Source organism: Petaurus breviceps, unplaced genomic scaffold (genome assembly GCF_028583685.1).
Source record: "Petaurus breviceps papuanus isolate PSGF00001 unplaced genomic scaffold, PetGlider_PUasm1.0 90977, whole genome shotgun sequence".
Taxonomy (NCBI): Eukaryota; Metazoa; Chordata; class Mammalia; order Diprotodontia; family Petauridae; genus Petaurus; species Petaurus breviceps.
This window is the reverse complement of record NW_027187391.1, coordinates 64,532,375-64,554,617: the sequence shown is the minus strand read 5'-3', so window position 1 is coordinate 64,554,617 and position 22,243 is coordinate 64,532,375. Positions and strand designations below refer to the sequence as shown.

General features: G+C 34.4%; 1 protein-coding gene across 6 annotated transcripts in view; it reads right to left on the bottom strand.

Annotated features, from left to right (window-relative positions):
• The window catches only part of EPHA7 (EPH receptor A7), a 222,669-nt gene that overhangs the window by 19,780 nt on the left and 180,646 nt on the right, over nucleotides 1-22,243 (bottom strand). Inside the window, exons 7-14 of one of the 6 annotated variants that reach the window (XM_069077245.1) lie at nucleotides 20,709-20,892; nucleotides 13,230-13,338; nucleotides 12,444-12,499; nucleotides 7,531-7,656; nucleotides 6,239-6,424; nucleotides 5,554-5,615; nucleotides 3,271-3,480; nucleotides 1,503-1,652 (exon numbers count right to left, since the gene is read on the bottom strand). In XM_069077245.1, the coding sequence (XP_068933346.1) occupies nucleotides 1,503-1,652; nucleotides 3,271-3,480; nucleotides 5,554-5,615; nucleotides 6,239-6,424; nucleotides 7,531-7,656; nucleotides 12,444-12,499; nucleotides 13,230-13,338; nucleotides 20,709-20,892 (1,083 nt within the window). Of the gene's footprint in view, nucleotides 1-1,502; nucleotides 1,653-3,270; nucleotides 3,481-5,553; nucleotides 5,616-6,238; nucleotides 6,425-7,530; nucleotides 7,657-8,142; nucleotides 9,121-12,443; nucleotides 12,500-13,229; nucleotides 13,339-20,708; nucleotides 20,893-22,243 lie in introns of those variants that run through there. The other 5 variants (XM_069077246.1, XM_069077247.1, XM_069077248.1 and 2 more) reach the window with 5 other exon arrangements.

The following is a 22,243-nucleotide window of genomic DNA, read 5'->3' as shown; positions in this document are numbered from 1 at the left end:
GGTCTGGAGACTGTCCTGCAGACAGAATGAATACTGTCCACTGGTGAAGGACAGTGCTGTTGTTGCAGGGGTCTGGGAGCCTTTCTGTTGGTTCAGAAGCCCTGAAGAAGGATTTTCTTGTTGTATGTTTACAGAAATCCTGGGAGAGGGCTTTGCTAATGTGTTCAGGGGTTCTAGGACTGTTCTAGGATAAATTCATGAAGGGACTGGCAATGTATCTTATGGCCTTGCTAAGCCTTGTCTCCCCAGGAACTAAGATTGCTGAGAACTTGCCTCTTGTCAAGATGAAGAAAAGACCTCCATTTGGGTATTAAGTGCTGTGTTTAAACTTGATGTAACTCTGGGGTAGATTCAATTGTGATCCAGGGGTGGGGAACTTTTGACCTTATTGTGCTCTGTGATTGACAAATGAAGGTACTTTACCTATGTTTGGAAACTAATCTCCATTTGAGAAGAGGGGTTTTGTGGTGGACTTAATTAAGGTATAGCCTAGGGGTGGAGTAGTATTTAGAACAGGGACTTTGTAATTGATTGAATGATTGGAAGATCCTGGGGTGGGGTAGTACTTGGAGATTATTTAATCACACTTAGTAAATGCTGTATTTTGAATGATGTCATGTTTTGATCTTCTCTGTTCTTGGTTTGTCACTGAATAAAATAGAGAGCACCTATGCTGGTATTTTGAACCTGGGAAGTTGCCTTTCCTTGGCATTACATTACAATTGCCTAGCAATGTTTGCATTCCTCATTGTAAAGGAGGTTATATTTCACAAGATTTGTCCTTCACATTATAACTTGAGTAGATTTGAGATAATTATACTGATTCTCCTATTTCAACTATGCCAGTAGAACAATCCTTCCCAATAAAGTCAAAATCCTTTCCTTAACACATTCATGTAAGATAGGGTTTTGAGATGCATGATTGAGCTGTATTTTCTCACTCTGTATATAGCAGAAGACTGATTACTTTGCAATTTTATGTCACCAAGATCTTAATCTATTAAGAAAAAATCAAGAATTCGCTATGTATTTTTTTCTGTTCAGTATTGTGATTATTATAGAAGAGGATGAAAAATTCATGTTCCTTAAAGTCCACCTAAAGTAATATATAGAGCAAAATCTTTTTTTTTTCTCTAGAGGCCTGTGATTTCATTAATATAGAAAGCTCTCTGTATGAAAATATTTTCCTCCAAAAGGAAATAAAATTTAGGATTATAAAATCATTGATTTCGAGTTAGAAAGGACCTTAGACAGCAATGATTTGGTTGTGATAGTTTTAGTGAGTTATCTAGGTCTTTGAGAGACTGAATGAACTGACACATGACATCCAAAGGTGAATAAGACCAAAAAAATCCCACTACTAAAAGAAAACTAGGTTACTTTGTCATTTTCCCATTTGTGTTAATCTTAGATTTATAATTTATATATCTCTAAAGGCATATAATTCACCATAAGCATAAATGTATATAGGCACATTATTTTTGTGCCTGGGTAAAACTTACATCTTGATTTGACATGTCCCAATAAGGCCGCTCTCCATAAGACATTACTTCCCACATAACTATTCCATAACTCCACACATCACTGGCAGAAGTAAATTTCCGGTACTGGATGGCTTCTGGGGCTGTCCACCGTACTGGAATTTTTCCACCCTATTTTAAAAAGAGATTAGCAATTAATGATATATTATTATGAATGATATATCCATTGTACTCATGTCCATAAATCAATGACAATAAGTAAACATTTATTAAAAGCCTACTATGTGCCAGGTATTTTGGTAAGTGCTTGAAATACAAAAAGAGACAAAAGACAGTCCTTGTCCTCAAGGATCTTACAATCTAAAAGTGGAGAAAACAAGCAAACAGATGTATACAAACAAGCTATATATAGGATAAACAGGTAACATTTTTTAAAATGAAGGCATTACAATTAAAAGAAGTTGGGAAAGGCTTTCTATGAAAGGTATGGAACTTAAAGGAAGCCAAGAAGCAATGGAGCATTCCATTATGGGGGCAGCCAAAGAAAATGCCTAGAGCAAAGAGGAGGATCTTGTTCATGAAACAGCAAGGAAGTTGTTTTATTGAAGATTTTGTGGTGAAGTGTAATAAGACTGGAAAGGTAGATGGGACAGATTATGAAGGTCTTTGAATCCTGGAAGCTATTGGAAGTCACTGATGTTTCCTGAGGTGGGATGATGATGAAGGGTGACATGGTTGCATTTGTGCTTTAGGGAAATCACTTTGTTGGCTGAAGGGAGGAAGGATTGTAGTAGCAAGTCATAATATCATTGAATCTATAATACTATTTGTAATAATGTAGGATAAAAATATAAAGTGGAACCTCTTTTTGTATCCAGTGGGATAAAATGTAGATTATATATATATGTGTGTGTGTGTGTGTGTGTGTGTATACACCTTCCTGGCAGAAGTGTTTTGATGGTCAAATTAGATAGTGGATACAAGGGTATTCTGAATTAGCTATATTGATTTCAGTATTTTTGAAGAAATTTAAAGTCACACTCAATTAGAGATGCAGCATGCTGTGTTGGGCAGAGAGCTGGATTTGGAGCCAGTAATAACTGAGTTCAAATCCCATCTCTAACACATACTGATTGCGTGACCCTGGACAAGTCATTTAAACTTTAAGTGATCTAGGCAAATCTCTTTAATTATGGAGAAGATGCCTACCTACATTGGTAGAGAAATTTTCATCATCCAGGATTCTCTACACCAATGAAATAAAATCAGAGGTCTAGTACCTATTCCTATCTTTCTAGTACAATAGACTAGAGGATATTTTAAGTGGTGCCTCGCACACTTACATTAGCAGTAGTCACATACACAATAAAAAGCAAAAAAAGACAACAAATCATCACTAATAACCTTAACAATAATCATTTAAGACGGAATGCCTTCCTAACTTATTATGACTGTGAAAAAGTGACCATTCTGGATTTATTTGTGAGCATGCATATGGTATTAATATAGATATCCCTATAAAACACGAACATGTTTCTGAGTCCAAAGTTGTTTGGCCTGTTTAGTATTGAGTATATGGATTGTTGGAAGATCAATTATTTATCCAAAACAAGGGATGCTCCATTATTTTAAAAACATGTAGTTATTCTTGCATTTCTAGGGTCCTGTGAAGATTATTATTGTTGCAGTATGATTTTTAAAATCATTTCAATTAATGGTGAAATATGGAGTATAAACACAGAACATGAAGGATCGCAGTAATATATTTTTTTAAAAAATAAATTCTTACAGTAGTTGTGTAGACAGCTTCTGGATCATCTTCTATAACTCGGGACAGGCCAAAGTCTGACACTTTGCAAACAAGATTACTGTTGACAAGAATATTGCGGGCTGCAAGGTCCCGATGAACATAACCCATATCAGCCAAATATCTCATTCCAGCAGCAATCCCTCTCAGCATTCCTACAAGCTGAATGACTGTAAATTGCCCATCATGTTTCTATAGGAAAGACAACAGTTGAAATCCAGTTAACTCGATTTTGATGGAGAAAATGTCATCATGGGATATTTTTTATATACTAACCCATCTTTCCTAGTCAGAGAGGAGCAATTAATTATTTATTGAATTCCCATACCATATTAGACACTTGTAAAAGGATAAACTTAGAGCTTATCAGTTATATAGACTGTATCCAGATAGCACAGAACATAATGGGAAAGCAATCATCTGGTCACTATCATAAATGTCAATAGCCAAGGCAGATAATTAAGCTGAAAAAGCCCACCATGAGAATGGGCACAGCCAAACATAAAAGCTGTTAGAAAAACACTGTTCTGGAGAATTAGGCACAAATGTTACAAAATAGTATAAAGAGATTCACAAAAACAAATGTTATATTATGTTTCCCATCCCTGCCCCAAAATTGTTGGGTTGAGTTATGATAGTAAATTTTTTTTCAGACGATTTTTTTATTGGCAATTCTTTATAACTATTTAATGCCTTAAGAGTGATTCAGTGAAAGGGCAGAGAGGGAAATTCTGGTTGGTTTCTAAGTCTAATCCAGTCCTATTCTCAGCCTTAAACATATAAACACGGGAATGGGAGGTAATGGTAATGATTGGGTTGGATTATTTCTTGTCATGTATAAGGTTGGCCATCTAAATATCTGTGGTAAAAATGGGTTTAGGGGAATTAGGATCTGGAATAGTCTTTGTGTTCTATAGCCTGTAGGCCTGGCATGTATTCCTAATCCAGAAACATTTATGATCCTATGACTTCTTTTTTTAGGGAATGAGTTGTGGAGTGACTGAAGATGAAGGACCACCTCTGGGCTATGCTACCCAATCCTAAATAAAGGGGGAAAAAATCTAAAATAGTGCAGAATTGTAGTAGAATAAAAAGAGCCCTGAAACTGTTGTCAGAAGACCAGAGTTTGAGTGCCAGTTCTACCACTTACTAACTATGTGAAATGAGGCAAATAATTTAACTTGCCTGACCTTCAGTGTTAACATCTGCAGAATCAGGATAATAATACAGTTCATACCTCACACTACTGGGTCAGCAATGTTATGAGAAAAGCAATTTAAAAATTTAAAATTTTTAGTATATAAATGTCAGCTATTGTTATCATGGTGATTTCAGTACTTGATCTTGGGCAAGCAGCTAGGTGGTATGGTAGATAGAGCCCTTGACCTGGAGTCAAATCTGCCTTCAGACACTTACTAGCTATGTGACAACTGTAAAGTCACTTAGCCTGCCCGATTTAGTTTCCCCTTGAGTAAAATGGGTACAACAGTAACACCTGCCCCCTAGGTTTGTTGTAAAGATCAAATGGGATAATATTTGAAAAACTCTTTGTAAATCTTAAAATGATATATAGACGCTAGCTATTATTGTTGTTTTTATTACCATAAAAGAGAATTCTGCCTGCCATTCTAGTCTATAGTTGAAAGCTAACATTTATGTATACATTGGGACTGAAAGCATGTAACTAACTGTGACTAAAGAGTCAGAAATTATTTAGAACTTATTTATGAAACAAACCACATCACATTAAATTATTCTAAATAATTTGTACAGCATTTCTACATTTTCTGTCTTGCCTTTGTTTGTTGTCAGAATAACCAAAGACACTCCACAGTCATATTGTGGTTTCGACCAGAGATCACTGCATTGCTTTGTCACTTTTCTCATCTTCTTAGAACTTCCCCTGTGTTCTATTTCAGATATCTTTATGATGACTTCCACCATCCTGAACAAATGAAATGCTACTTTATAGCATGTGTTCATGTGTTCCCTCTACGGGGCTTCAGGTAATCTGTTCTTAACTTCAATATCTAGCAGTAATGAAAACCACTTTTGCCATACCACATTGTACCACTTAAACGTTCAGAAAAGCTTTAGTTTAAGGCTGTCTCGTCCCCTGATGTTTAATCTGATTTTGTTCATATAAATTCCCGATCTGTTCATGTTTATAATGTTCACATTTTACACTGCAAAAAATAGTTTGTGACATTCAGTTGGTAGCATGCAGAGTCTATTTTGAAGTAGTGTGTATTTTAAGTTACTTACCCTAAGAAATGCATCAAGGGCTCCATTTTCCATGTATTCTATTACAATCATGACTGGTTTCCCTAAAAAGCAAGGGGGGGAAAAAGGAACAGTATATTCCAAGAAACTGCAGCCTATATTGGAAGTGCCATTGTGTACATGAGTATGTGTGTATAAAGCACATGTTCTCTTTTTAGGATCGAATAGCTGAAATATGAGTGTTTCTAATGCCTCCAGCACTGTTACTAAGCTCTAATAAGTCTTTAAATGTCTGCATGGAGCATGGTCATGATTCAAAAAATTAAACCATACAAATCAAAATGTCAGAGTGTTCTCTTGACTCCTGCTGTGAGAACAGAACTCAGAGAAAGCGACACTTTAGATAATATGAAAGTACATCTTCTTTTGCATGACCTTTTTAGTAAAATGAAAGTTAAAAATGTATATGTATGTGTACATATACATACTTATAGATGTATTCATGTATAATACAAAATATCTTCATCTCCTAATCATGCATAACCCTTTCCTATTGCTTCCCCTCAGGATGTAGTATAAAATAGGTATTGTTTTAGTTAGACATCAAGAGAAAATCCAATAAAAGAATGCAAATATGTTCCTAATTTGGATTTCTGACCATGCATACACCAAAGCAATTTCTGTCATTCAGCCCATTAGTCAAGTAAAAGATGTAAGCAGTACTTACCCCTTGTGACAACCCCTTCTAAATGAACAACATTAGGGTGGTCAAACTGCCCCATGATGCTTGCTTCACATAAAAAATCTCGTCTTTGTTTTTCTGTATAACCAACTTTCAGGGTCTTTATGGCTACTGCAACATCTCTCTTCCCTGGGAGTTTCAAGCGGCCACTGCAGACTTCTCCAAACTCTCCTGAGGTAAAACAGTAGGCAGATACATGTAAATTGCTACTCATTCCATGCCACATTCACTCTTGCAAAGTAAATGGAGCAAACTTCTAAATCACACATTTTCCTGTAAAGCAGCTATTTCTATTCAAAAGCTTTTGCAAAGCTGTCTAGGTTACAATGGACATCATCCCTGCTGCTGGCTAATTTTATCCTCAGGTCTGAAAGTAATGCAAACACAATGAAGCCATTTGTGAAATGGAAGGTGTGAATTAAATCAAACATAAAGTGGTTTAAAAAGAGGGACGTTTTTTGTCCACTCACACAAGCTCACTAGCCTAATCTACGTGATAGGTTCCTTATCTGATATAAACAATGGGTTATTTAGCAGAACTTTGGGTATTTTTAAGTTGAATTTTTAGATTGGGTGCTGGTTGTATAAGAATCATTATAACATATGAAGGAACTCTGAACATTGCCACTGTCACTACCTCCTCCACCGCCCAAAGATAAAAGCTAAAACTTTGTTAAAAGATCTTAGCAAGAAGCCTGTAATTCATGTGTGCAGCCTGTGCCAGAAATCAGCATCCTGGTTTCAAGGCATCTATCTTTTCATGAAATAACATTTAGCTAAGAAAAGTATAAAGGATTTTTTTAAAATTGAGAAGTAGCTGACAGCCAATTTCACTGCACACCTTGAATAATAAGCATATCTGTTGTATTCTTATGCACACATGAAATAAATTTGAAATGTGAAGTCCTCAGAAGATGGTGGATGCTCAAAGAAGTAAATTAAATTTATATCCTAGACAAATATAATTAGGGACTTTTTGAATTTTTAAAAAATGTGCCACCAAATTGTTCTTGAGCTACAAGTTACAGCTACTTTTTCATCATCTATAAAATTCCAATGTTTTTTAAGCCAACAGAAGAGCAAAAGTCTATGAGCTCTTTGTGCCACATGGTTCACTTTCTCAAGATTTTTATAAGTGCAGGTTCATTGCTCCCAACAGCTTCAGTAAATGCAAAAGTTCTATACGTGAGGCATAATTATTTGCCTGTCATTATGATGTATGACTTTCGATCTTGGCTAAATGGAACAGCTGAATAAGGAAGCCACAACAGCCTTACCTGCGCCAATCACACGCTCAATTTTAATACAAGAGGCATCTAGCTCCTTGGCGAATTGATGGACAGCTCTATTTGGGTCCTCATAGGTTTCAGGGTCAATGTAGGTTTTGGTGCCTGGAAATTTAACTGTAATGATGTAAGAAAGCATGACTGTGATGAAGCAAAGCACTTATTGTGCAGTCAGCCCAGGAATTTCATTATGCAGAGTGCTCCTTGGAACAGTGAGCTTGCAGCCACACCACCTGATTCAGAGCAGTTTTAACAGACTACTTCAGTATGCTGGAGCTATAGGCAAGCTTGGGATCCAGCTCAAACAGGGCTAAACTGCATTCTTTTCCTAGTGAATGAAAAAAAAAGATATCCACCAAAATATTCTGGCAAGCTTCTTATCTGATTTGGTGACTACTCAGATTCCCTGCTATCACGGCATACTTTGCCATATTGTGAACGTCTTCTCTGTGTCCTTGATGCCTGGAAATTGGCTCAGGCACATTTTGGTAATTCCAAAAAAAAAAAAAAGTAGCAGGCAAAATGCCTATAATATGAAAATGAAGAAATTTAACTCGAAGTTCATTTACTTCTTTGACAGCAATACTAAAATAATTTAGACATTTTCCTTTTGCTTTTTGGTTTATTTGTATATATAAAAAAGTTCAACCACTCTTGACATTTACATAAAATTAATACAAGATGCTAGTGGCTGTGATTACAGAATCAAAGAGGTATACACAAAAGACATACTTTGTACTCCAGCTTCAAGGGCAATTGAGGCCAGATCTACAGAGCACAAAGTGAAGTAATGGCTGGGCAAATGACAAGAGAATTCAGGCTGCACTTCGGATCTGGTGACCAGGTATCAGGAATGGGGGAATTTTGGAGGGAGCACCATGGAATACAATTCCAGTGATTTTCTGTCACAGGGCTCTAGTAGATCTTAACTATTACATGGAAAGAGGCAATCATCCTCCTTAAAGTCAGCCATGTTTTAACCACAAAGGGCTTTAGGGATAAAAATCATCTTTAAATCATACCCAGTACATGCAGGTAACAAATAACGATTGTGACAAGTTTAAATTGAATCCATTCATAATCATGTGTTCCCAATCCAAGTGTTTGATTAAAGATGTAGATAAAAATGATTGGCATACTGTTTGGTCAACTAATGCAATGAAAAAAAAATTATGTCAGAACTTAAACAGTAGTTCCATTGTTTAAGGAAACAACTGAACAAACTTTTAATTAAAGCTTAATGCTTTTAAAATAATGTTATTTCCATACATATCACAACACAACTTAAGTGTGTTTATGTCATCAAATATTAAACATTTATTAAGTTCCTTGCACATAGTAGGTGCTTAATAAATGCTTATGGAATTGAATTAATTGTTTGATTTTTTTAAAAAAAGATAAAAGCATAATGAAAAATGAAATAGAAACATATAAAGAAAAGAATGGAATAATTTTGAAACTCTAGGTTTGTCCTCATGGAGTTGATTGTTTATCCAAATTTGATTGTTTTATATATATATATATATTTTTTTTTTTTTGCTGCAGTTTATAGAACTGACAGATGTTCATTTGTCACTAAAGCTGAACAACAAAAATAAAACAAGAAGAAAAGAGGAAGACAAGAAGCAGAGAGAGAGGATAGAAAGAGAAAAGAGAGAAGAAGCAGGAGGACAGGGAGAAAGAGGGAGAGAGAGAAAGAGAGAGAGGGGAAGAAAACAATAGGTTAACCTCCTATATTGTGTTTTCAGGCAGGCAGATGGAGAATGAACCATCCTCTCTCTGTCTTTTTTTTTTTTTTTTTTTTTTTTTGTGATAAGGGGCCTAGATTGGAGGTAACCTTCTGCATCTCAAATGTGTCTCTGATGGTTCTTTATTCAAGCTGTCATAAAACATTTTGACAGGCCAAAGCTATTTTGGCATACCAACATGAAATACTGCTGGCTTGAATTCGAAGACATTGTTAAAAGAAAGTGGTAGGAGGAAACAAAATGTAAATTGGAATTGCTTCACTTAAAACTCCTCCATTGTGTTTATACCTTTAAATATAGCACTTGGGGCCATGGAAAGTTGAGAGGGTTTGAAATAAAAGACTGGACATTCTATTAAATCCAGTGCTCTAAAAGCCAGTTAAATGGTTGCTTTCAAGTTGCTGTGAAAATTCAATCTGGTGTCTTAGCACATCAGAAAATTGTACATATATGAAAAGAATGAAAAGACACCAACTTGTAAATAGCTGGTGACCCTAGTGCTGTACTTTACCCCCACTCTGGATACAGTCATCAGAGTAAATTCAATGCCAGAATTTCCACCCAGTGATCCTGAACAAGTATTCTCTAAAAGGAGTGATTTACAAATATCCTAAGCCATCAATAATATCATATGCTCACTGCACTGGGAGAATTTTTCTGACTCTTGGATTGGGAGTAACTGGATATACTGAAACAAATAATAAAGAAATGACTGAAACAATCTCTCAATATTCTGGCCAGTTTCTTGGTCTCAAGTATAAGTGTGGGTGGTTTTAAACTGATTTTCATTTCCAAAGAAAGTTAAACATTTGAAAACCAGCACCATTAACATTTTGGGCTGTCAATGAAAACTGTTACTGTATGGCAACCTCATTTTACCTATGTTTGAAGGAAATAAAACATAATTGGTTTTTCCTAGTCCAAAACTGAATGTCAAATGTGAAATAAATGAATGGCATTAAAATATTAAAACTAGGCGATGACAACTCAGCATATGGTGTTTAGGCAACTGTTGGAATTCCAATTTTACCTCAGTTTCAAAATGCATTATTACAAGGAAACAAATTGAAATGCATCATGTAAGTGATACCTTATTATTACTTTCCTTTTCTTAGGTACTTGAAAAAATACTTGTTGCTGAGAAGTGAGAACCGTCATTCTATTTGTGTGACACCGATAATCACAAGTCAAATATGAAAGGCTCTGTTTTATCATGCCATCTTCCCCATAAACAGTATCAAATATATGACACATTAAAAACTGAATTATTTTCATTTTGATCCTCTCTTTAATTTCCAGGACAATGTTGTCCATGCTCCTTCCATTTATGGAGGTCAGGGAGGAAAATCTTCCTTTGAGTTTCCTAAGCATTCTCTAACTTTAAGAAAATTGAAATATAGGAGTTTAAGAATAAGAAAAGCCATTTCAGAGTTAGCTTGAGGATCAGAGTCTACTTGGGAGTGGCAGATCTGAAAAAAATCAAACCAATAAAAAATTTTAAATACCTACTATGTGCCAGACATTGGGGGGAATATAATTACAAAGAAAGAAGTGACATCATCTGATCATCCATTTCCTTTGTACAGTAGCCACAACCCTTTCCAGGGGTCAATTGTTAGAAGTTAGTTTTTAAGTGATATAATGCCCCCTTTCTCTAAGAAGGGGGAACACCAACTATGGGTGAGTAATGGATCTGACAAGTAAAAGGTCAGACATTTAAAGGGAATAGGGGCACATTATCAAAAGGTTGGTATCCAGTCAGGCATTTTCGGTTTTTGTGCTTTTTTTTTTAAAGCAATTGGGGTTAAGTAACTTGCTCAAGCTTACACGGACAGTTATTTCTGGGTGTGGTACTAAGTATCTGAGCCCGGATTCGATCCCCAGGTCATCCCAACACTGGGGCCGGTGCTCTTACTCGCTGTGCTGCCTGGTCGCCCCTTCAGTTTTTTTTTTGAAATCATTAATTCCTTAATTCAAATACTAGATACTACCATTTTGTTCTCACTCATTTATTGTTAGTGACCATAAGAAACTTACATGACATAATCTTGTTATATACCATCATACCACTTAAAACCCAATATTTAAAATAAAAAGCAGTGAGAGATGTCATTTTTATGCCACTTCTTTGAGATCTGCCTTTTTACCATTATTGCCTGTCGAGCAGCATAAAACAAGATTACACGTAGTAGGGGCAAAGAATGAAATGGTATAGCTATTATTTTATTTCAGTGAAAAGAGGACACTGGCCTTTTATAATAAAAATAAAATTATTTGGTGTCAAAACTGAAATGAATTATATGATATGCTTTATTGGCATACTTTTATTTTTCTCTGGATAAAAATCAATATTTGTATATAGTCTTATTTCCCCTTATTTCTATTGTCCAGACTCTCTGTACAGCTAATGAAAAGTTTTAAATATCTAGCAAAAAAAAAGAATGACAAATTCTGGGCCCAGAATTTAAAAGTACCCAAAACTTACTGACTTCAAGAATATACAAATTTTATGGTATGAAAAGTATCCTGATATAATATGCTGATATAGAAATATGAACTTTCATAATAAGATATATATCTTAAGAACACAAGATGGAAAACAAAGTAATTATGTGCCTTATTTTTCCTGTGCTATTTACACTAACTATATTTTATATGATATCTATCAGTAATATAAAGTTTAGAGTAGCAAGAACAGAGAGCATCCTTGACCAGCTTAGCTTAGCATTATTTGTGGGGTGACATGGTGACCCCATGTTTCCCAGTGAGAAGCTTGCCTGAGGAAAGTCACTTGTCCAGGCAGCTATCAATTATAAGATCTCATGGGGAATCATTAGGATGGTGTGACATACTTAAGCAAAACACCACAGAAGGAAAGAATGCCAAAGAAAAATAACTGCATAGCCTACAAGTGTATCAAATCCTAGGGAATGAAAAGTGTTTATTTCAGCATACATTTTATTTGTTTTTCAATTGAAGCAAGCATTTTTTTTCATTTCAAATTTTCCATTTAAATGCTCTTAGGGCATTCATTTAAAGCTTTTAATTTAAAACCAAGCATGATGCTTTAGTAATTTTTTCCATGTAATTATTACCACTAATCAAGTCTCTACTATAATTTGGCTATGTATTAATAAAGAAAAGCCAAACACTTACAATGAAAGTAAAGCTCTTCATCTCCTTCTTGGTCAGCTTTGCTATAGCCACAGTGCCTAAAAAAAGGGAAGAGAGGAAAATTTTTATGATCTAATATGGAGATTTAGACATTCATATTTCAAATATCCAAATCTTATTTGATGATGATTAAGTTTCTAATGAAATAGAAAATTCAAGTAATGTACATATTCTTCATCTACTCACAAGCAAACTAAAATTTAGAAAATCAAATCTTCCATATTACAAAATACATCTAATGATAGGGAGTTAGTTCCACAAAGAAAAAGTGAACATATTATGTTACATTAATTTTTAAAGCTCTGAGGCTAAGGGAATAAAGAAAAAAATCTGATTTTTGTTCTCCAAATGAATGATGGTTCTAAATTTTTCAACCGAAAAATACAATTATTTTAAATTTAGCACTGGGCTCACATCTCCAAATACTATTGCTCAATTAGGTTCAAGACTAAAATAGTTTTCCTAGGTACTTTGCATTGCATACGCAAAAATATAACTTGAAGATAACCAAATTTTGTATCGCAAAACCCATATTAGACATATTCCTCCATATGACCAAAAAACCCAAAAAATCCAAAACACCAGGATCAAAGCTACTCCTCTACATTGAATACTTTTATTCAGCTATTAATCTGTTATTCAGCTATTATGAGGAACATTTTCATTATGATTGAATAATTCTCACATATCAGAATCAAACAATCTAACAGTTTGGCCCAGCTTAGAAAAGTTAAGCTAGAAAGAAATGTGTGTAACTGTGTACTATACCTTCTTCCAATGATGAAGCCAAATACCATGAAGACCAGAATGATAGTTCCTGCCACGGCAACTACAGCTATGATAATTACAGGATTCTGTTCACTGGAGACAGCCGTGGCTGCAAAGAGATAAAAGTACCAGAGGATAACTAAAAAATATGTAGAGGCACTGGTTGGGTTAGATAAACCCTTACAGTAAGAATCATAACAGTTTATTTACTTGTCTATAACATAGGGGTCCTTAACCTGGGGTCTGGAGTCTATGAACTTTTTTTTTAAACTTCATAACTCTAATTTCAATCTAATTGATTTCCATTATAATCTTATAAATTGTAAAACATTATTCTGAGAAAGAGTCCATTGGCTTCAACAGATTGTCAAAGGAGTCTTTGATATGATATTCGGTTACTAATAAAATATTTTAAAGAAATACACTTTTCATAAATTTTACAGATAGATAGACAAATAGCTGTGATATATAGATTTGCCATTAATTTCACAGTTTAGGAGCTAAAGAACCTAGACTATCTTCTTGAATAAGCATACGCTTTCTGAAAATTAGAATGTCAGGGTACCCAGATTTTAAACTCTGCTCTGCTATTGGCTCACTATGTAAACAGGAACAAGTAATTTTCCACCTTTTTGCATTGTTAGAGCAGCAGGCAGGGAGTCAGGAAGACATGAGTTCAAATATGACCTCAGAAACTTACTATCTGTATGACCTTGGGTAAGTCACTTAACCTTGTTGGCCTCAGTTTCCTCCTCTATAAAATGACCTGGAGAAGGAAGTGGCAAACCACTCCAGTATCTTTGCCAAGAAAGCCTCAAATGGTGTCACAAAATTGGATACAAATGAAAGGAATGAACAACAAAAAACATGCTTTGATTCCTCACTGGTACAATGGGAACAGTAAAAGTAGCAATCAATTAGTCAATGTGCATCTGAAATTTCTATAGCCATTGTGAGTTAGATATTTCAATTTTTTTTTCAAATTCACATAAGGATACATGCAATCATTTTATTTTTTGATCATCATTGTAAAAAATAAAGCACTACACAAATAATGTCTCAATACATTTAAGACTTATCAGAGTTAATATGTTTGGCTGAAATTTACCTTATATTTTAAAACTGTGCATTCTAAGTAAAATGATAGTAAACAACATTATAAAGGAAAACTATAGCCTATTTACACAAGACTTTTTTCCCCCCAAGCATTCTTAAGGATACTATAGAAGCCCTCATTTTAATTCAAATGTAAATTTACAAATGAGGGATAACTGCATAGTAAAAAGGACACTGGATGATACCTAGATGCCTGAATTCCTGAAATTATTATTTCTACCTTTTCACAATTCTAAAATACTAAATTCACAACAATCCTGATTTCTTTTTCTCCAACTGCCCCCAAATTGATTAAGGTTTCTTTCTTTTGTTTTTTGCTTTGTTCAATTAGGTTAGTTAGGTTAGATTCAATAAGAATTCATTCAAAGCTTACTATACTTCAGGCACTGTGTTTGGCACTGGAAATTACAAAGGCAAAAATTAAAAAAGGAAGTGCATGATCATTATATTTTTTCTTTTTAATTTTAAATATTCAGTCCTCACTGAAACAATGGGGAACAATAAACTTCATTTCCCCATCAGAGACACATCAAACAATCACTGATAAATGCTAATCCCATTGTAAAATCCAGTTTAGAAGTACTTCCTTATAATTTGCAATGCCATGAAAACGAGCATGGCTTTCTTCTGAAGCAATCAACATCTGCACTCTGATGCAAGGCAAAATGAGTGGAAAATCCTTCACCCTCTCTGGGGGGACAAGGGACTGTGTCTCCAGATAGAGTAGGAGTAGTAAATGTTATGTAATCTCACCATGCCTCACCACAGTGAGAAACAAAGTTCTTTCTACTGGCCACTTTTTTCTTAAAGTGTGATTCATTTGCGTTATCCACCTCTGTGGATTGCAATTATCTAAGGTCATCTTTGCACACACTGGTAACAGGTATACTCTGAAAATGCATCAAATAGTGAAAACATCTTCCATCCCTGGTCTAGACACAGTTTCTGAACTGAGGTCATTACATATACTCTCTAATTCAGCACCTGCTGCTTTATTCCCTTTCCTCCCTCATCCTCAGGGAACTGAGCAGAAAAACACAACTGTTAAGCTTTAATCTCTGAATTATTACTTAAAACAACTGACCAAAGACTACTTTCAAGTATTTGGTGTGTTTTCCTCTCTCTTTCTTATTCTGCCTCTTCAAATATATTTTGAGAGGAAGGAAAATGGAGGAGCTCTGTTCATGTGGGTGGAAAGATTTATACACATATGGGTTGAAATAGTTTTCCACAAATCAGATTGTGTCCCATGAGTCTAATTCTCTGCTTGTCTTAGGTTCAATACTCTCATTAGCTTCAGAAACAGCCTCCAATGAGAGATTTGGACTAAGATAAATGGCGAATTGGAATTTGTGTGTCTTTGTTTATTCTTTTCTATATATAGTTAAGGCTGAGAAGTTTGGAAAAAGGTCTCTCAGCATCACTCATTTTTTGAATCAGGCATAAATATGAATTCCAATCTTTCCATATTCAACATTACATTAGTGGCAAAAATTACAGTCTATTTCATCACAATTTGATTCTGCAAAGGAAGTTTGGGATGTAGTGATACTGCCTAATTTATAAGCACAACAATCATTTTGCTATGTACATCTTAAAATTTTATACTTTTTCCCCAGGGTGACTGGTGAAGAGACTATTCTGATTAACGGATTAGATGTAACATACAAATATACTGCTCAGCTTCCTAATTTTCAAAGCATTAGTTTAGCAAAAAATAAAATGAAATAAAGTTGTACTGAGCACAATTCATTTTTTCTTTGATCATAAAGCACTTTGGTATCTTGAAAGGTTACAGGGTGGTCAATATAAATACCAATTATATTTGTACACTAATGTAAATGTAAAAGGCATGGAATAATAGTGTTCACAGATTTTAAAGCAAGAAAGAACTTTAACGGCCATCTAATCCAATCTTATAATTTTACAGATGAGGAAACTGAGGCCCAGAAAAGTTAAGTCACTTGCTCAAATTCTAATCTGTGATAAAGGAAGGAATTTAAATAAAATCCTCTGGGTCTCTAGTTAGTACTTTTACACCAAACTGTCTTTTAGGACTGGACAACCATATTGGACATCATCTGTACTTATCCTATGATATGAAGAATATCAAGCAATGCTAGAGTTTGAAGGACTCTACCTTAGCTATTATTTAATCTCCCATTTTACAGATGAACAGAGATTCAGAGAGGTGAAGTAACTTATTCAACATCAAAGTCAGGGTAATACCATTAATGGTTGAGTTGGATCAAGAATTCTGCTTTCTTGATTAAAAAAAATTTTTGGAGGGGAAAAGCATGGCATTTGGGGTTGTGACTTGCACAAGATCACATAGCTACTAAGTGTCAAGTATCTGAGGCCAGATTTGAACTCTAGTCCTCCTGAATCCAGGGCTGGTGCTCTATTCATTCACTGGTGGTGCCATCTAGCTGCCCCTGCTTCCTTGATTTGCTATGCAATTTTCTCTATTACAATTGTCCCAGAAATGCTTCTTAAATATAAGCTTGTGATACCAACTCATTGGTTTTTCATTTGTCTCATGAAAGTAGAACAAAAATGTTCCCAAAAAAATCTATTTTAGCTTTCAATTGACTAGTTAAAAGAACATCATTTCCACTTCTGCTGTAGGCAAAGTTGCCTGGTCAAAGCAAAATGTTTCTGATCGTAAGCATGTAGTAAGCAACAAAGACTTCCAGGGCATATAACAGGATCAATACATATTTAACCAATCAATTTCTTTTTGAATACTACTGTACAATGAGAAAGATATTCTGAAGGATTAACCTGAAGTATTACAATATCTATCCAGAATTATTTTAAAAACAAAGGGTTCAATTATGCCAAGTATATTAAATTTATTAAATCAGAGAAACAGAGGTTATTTTGAAAAGTTTTTAACGCCAAGGGTAAAAGCAAGAACAATTTCTAATTACCAAGAAGATAACCCAAAGTTCAATGAACTAGACCTCATTTACCTGCTTGCCCTATCCCCAAAACAAATAAACTTAAGAATTCTTTTAATTTTAAGTAACTCAGTAAATATTGATAATATAAACAAAAGTATTGTTTTAATAAGCCATTTTTAGAGACCATGAGAGAGTAGCTGCAACCCTAAAACACATAAGAAAAAACTGTGGTCTTTTCTGACCAGGTGGATGCCACTTAAAATGGGAGTACCATGATGAAATTTGGAGCTTTAATGAAGATATTATAGAGAGGAACTGGCATGAGTGATAAAAGTTAGATTGTAGTAAATTTTTATTTTACTAAGAACCACAGAAACCTATTTTTCAAAATGTTTTAAATAAATGTTTTAGTATACAAACACATGAATTCTCTTCTTTCTACCTATTACAATAAAGAAACAGTGATTTTTTTTCCCCTTAAAATGAGTCAGATCTGTATCTTTATATTCGCCTAAATTGCCTGCCTCAGTATATGGCAATTTTCCATTTTTTGTTTTGTCTAGCCTATAGTTCTGTCCCTATACTTTCTATTTCAAATATATTAAAAATGTTTCTGTTGCTTGGCCATATTTTATAACAGTAAAAGCCTGGGACTAACTGACTGACCATTCTTAGTGAACAATATGATTAGCAAAAGCAGCAAATTAAAGTTGGTTATAGGTTAAGGACTAAGAATATTTCTCTGATAGACTCCCTCAAATTCTACAAATACCTATAAAAATAGAATAGATAAAACAAAAAAGGTGAATAATATAAAGGACACTGATTTTAATTATTTTTAATTCCTCAATTTTCATGAAAATCAGAATCAAGATTCATGTCATTTCCCACAGTATTGTGTCTATAAATACTTTAACATGCAAAAGCCTAGGCAGCTTCTGTAGCAAAATGTACATAGGGACTGTTCCTGGCATTTCAGTGATATAGTGAACTCAAATATACTCATAAAGAATACAATTTTGAATTCCTACTTTTTAAAGATAGGGGAGCCAATGTCAATTTAAGTAGGTAGCTCAGACTAAACAGAAGCAACTCCCTCAATAATAAACAAACAAAAAATAAATAAAACCCTGAACTTTAGTCCAACATAATTCATAAAACAGAGGGGAAAATAGGTCAAGTAAAGAACAATTCCCCCATACTCCTCCCTTCCTCAGTCCTCAGTACCACATAAAGGTCCTTATTCTTAAATTCCAGACAACACAATCCTCAATCCCTATCAACTCTATATATTATTATGAAAGGATCACTTTTGACTGCTCATTATTATGTAGCATGCATATATACTATTTAGTGGAAGGTATATTTACTTTCCAGAATGATTTAGGAGGTTTTTTTTTTTTAAAGGAAAAAACTCTGACTATTTATTATTCACTGGTTGCTTTCAAAAATAGGTAGTGACAATTCTTTCAAAAGAACCAAAAATCTATGTTATTTGATTTTGAAACAAGTTTTAGTAAACCTCAGTGCTTCTACTTCCTGAGTGATCTTGTATAAAATATGTCATTTCCATGGCCTTTACTTTCCTTATCTATAAAATGAGAAGGTTGTTGCTTTTGCTAATCTTTAAGGCCCCTTATTGCTTTAAAGCTGATGAATACTACAAGTCTTCTAAAATGTCTAAATAAAATTGATCAATGTGGAAAACATTTAAATCCACCTAGTTTCATGGCTGCAGTCTAGGGTTAAAATTAGGATTGTGATGTGGAAGATAATCTTTTTTTACAAGGTATCTAATCACCCCAGTTCACAGAGTTCAAAGAATGTTATCACCATATGTGCCCTATGTATATTTATGTTTCAGGACTTCAAGATGATAAGAGTGAGGGGGGAGATAGGAGGCTCTAGTAAAGAGGTTAGAGGCCAGGCTGAAGTACCTGAACAGTGCCTATTTGTTGCTTCACTCTCATCTGTAATGACCACAAGGTATGCCAATGACCTGTGTGTGTTCAGTATATCAGTCTCACATTGAGTGGCTAGTCTGATCAGAGCATGTAGTACTGCCTTCACACATAGGATTTAAAGTTTCATGATATAATCCTTGTTTAAGGGGATCAGAGGTCCCATTTAAAAACAAGGGTTTCAGTTATGGCTAAAGAGTCATGCTCTGGGATTCAGATTAAATCAGTCAACCTTGGCTTCCCAGATTCTGAGTCCCATTAGCCTATGGATGACATCTTATCTAATCATTAGATTCCATCTCTCCTCTCTTCAGTCTATGTTCCACACAGCAGCCAAATTGATATTCCTAAAATGTAAGTCTGACATGTCATTCCCCTGATACAGAAGACTTCAGTGGGTCCATAGTACTTCTAATATAAAATAAAAAATACTCACTCTGGTATTTCTAGCCCTTCACAATCTAGCTCCAACCTCATTTTTCAGAGTGGATTCATATTGCTTCCTCCAAGTACTCTTTGAGTGTAAGACTCTTTTTATTTTGTCTTTTTGCCCTACCACCTAGCGCAATGACTAAAAAAAAATAATTATATAACTGATTTGAATACATGATGAAAGAAATAGAAATCTTGGAAGCAATTGTTTATATGAAAATGAGTTTATATCTAAACTCATTTAGAAGTTCTGACCATGCCAACCGCAGACAAACTGACTCTTCAATTCTGCATTGGTCCCACTGGCATTTATTGGATTTTTTTGGCCATTATCAACTCTTAATGTTCCCTAAATCCAGAAGGCTAATGAACTATGAGAACACAAACCTTTTCCTACAACCAGTAAAAGAATTATCCATACATAGACAGAATCGCACATACATATCTCATAAAAACAAAAGGTAGATTATATGTGAAAAGAAAGAGTCCATATGATTTTTTCAGGAATGTTTCTGATTCTCTTAAGCATAGAAGCCATTTATCTGGCAGCTTATTAGATGTTATAAATTGAATACCATGTGTTCTATGCTTTGAATTCTTCAGAATAAAGTCTCTACATATATCGAAATAATGACTTTTTTGGTAGGGAGAAACTTTATCTTTTTTTTTCCAATTCCCTTGAAAATTCTTCAATAATTCTGCTTTTTGAAATTCAGAATTTATCTTTATGAACTCCACCCTTTTCAAGAAAGGGAAGGAGTAATTATTTTTTTCTTAAAATATTTTATATATTTTCTGAAAAGCTACTGATACTACTGCTATTTTAAAATAGCTATGATTTATTGTACAAAACTAAAAATTATCTTTGCCATGTAAAAGTGTATAATTTACTCTTTGAGTAGTGTCACGATACATTTGAAATTTTGTCTTCTTTTTTACTTTACAAAGACTATATAAAAAAATGGTACAAATGAAAATTGATCCAGATCCTCACTACACATTAATTTTTGGAGATTGAATCAGACTTAGAGAGGGTCAGAATCCAAAGCATTGATGGTAATTACCTTCAAACATTTTACCTGTAGCTTCCTCTAGTGTAGCAACATCAAGCCTGGGACTGTAATTTCCATAACCAGCAGCAGTGAAAGCACGAATCTGGAAAACATACACTGTTCCTGGTTTCAAATTATTAATGGAGGCTGAAGTGGACTTGGTTTTTACTGTCGAGTAGGTCCGTTCCCTTTGATCCTAGAAAGAATATTTACAGGACATATTTAATTATTGTTGCAAACAGGCAATGTGACAACCAATTCTCGCTCATTTATTTCAATTTGCCGTATTGTTCTCATAAAGATTACAATGCACCCTGTGGAGTGTTACAACACTGCTGTTTCACTGAGGTGTTCCTAAGTTGATATAAAATGTAAATGGCAAGCACATGCCTTTAGTCATAAAATTCCAGAGAGAAAATGAGCACTTTATCCCAATTTGAAGCCAAATTCGATCATGATTTTTTTTTTTCCCTTGGAGGCTTGTGTGGGTGTGTTTTGAAGAGGGAATATTTAGCTACAAATAGACTCAAATTTTCTGTGACTTAAAACAAGGAAAAATGACTCTCAGCAAAGGGAGGGTCTTACATCTATAATACAGTTTTTAAATGCTATTTTTCTCCCTTAAGGGTTAATAAATGCAAATCTATTATGTTTTCCTTTGAACATGAAAAATATTTTAGGAATCTTCTATTAGTAACCCTTACTGATCTCTTTCTATAAGTTTCAAAAAACAGTTTTCATATATGTCTTTAGGTACACTTGGGAACAAAATTAGTCACAATAATAAAATGTTATTATTCACAAGCCCTTTCAAAATATATAAACAAGTAAAAAATCAACTGAAAACTCTGTGCACATGTCTGTCCTTTGGTTATATATCTAGGTCCCGATTAGCTTGAAAAATGAATTCCCTGAAGTAGTAAACTTGTTCAAATTCACACTACATATTTCTTTTTGGCTGAAACTAACTACCATATTTTATGTATCATGATTATAATTTTGAATAGTGCAAATTCAAATATATCTGATCATTTCAGCGTGTTCATTATTTGTACTATTTGAGACTTAGCTGTACTTAATGGAAAAACAATGTTACTTAAAAATCCACTTCGCTCAATTAGCTAATCAATCAGGGTTTTTTTTTTTTTGGGGGGGGGGGGACTGGGTCTCTGTCTCACCTAGGCTGGAAGGGCAGTTGATTGTCCTGGACCTATTGCATGGAAATTCTTCAACCTGGCCTGGAGTTTTACACCACCTTAGGCAGTGGCCCCTACTGGTATTGGATATATTGCAAACATATGATTTGCTTTATCCCTACTACAACTCAAAATTCCCCAACTCAAGTGATCGATCAGCATAAGAGTACAAGGTTCTATGGGCATATGCTACCATATCTGGAAAAAGTTCACTTTAAAGATAACACATTCTATATTTTGTGTCATACTTATTTTTAAATGTGGTAAATGTCACTTAATGACCTTTAAGTGCATGTGTCAACAAAACTAAATATTTTCTCCCCAAGCTCCATAAAGGAGAAATCCATGTTT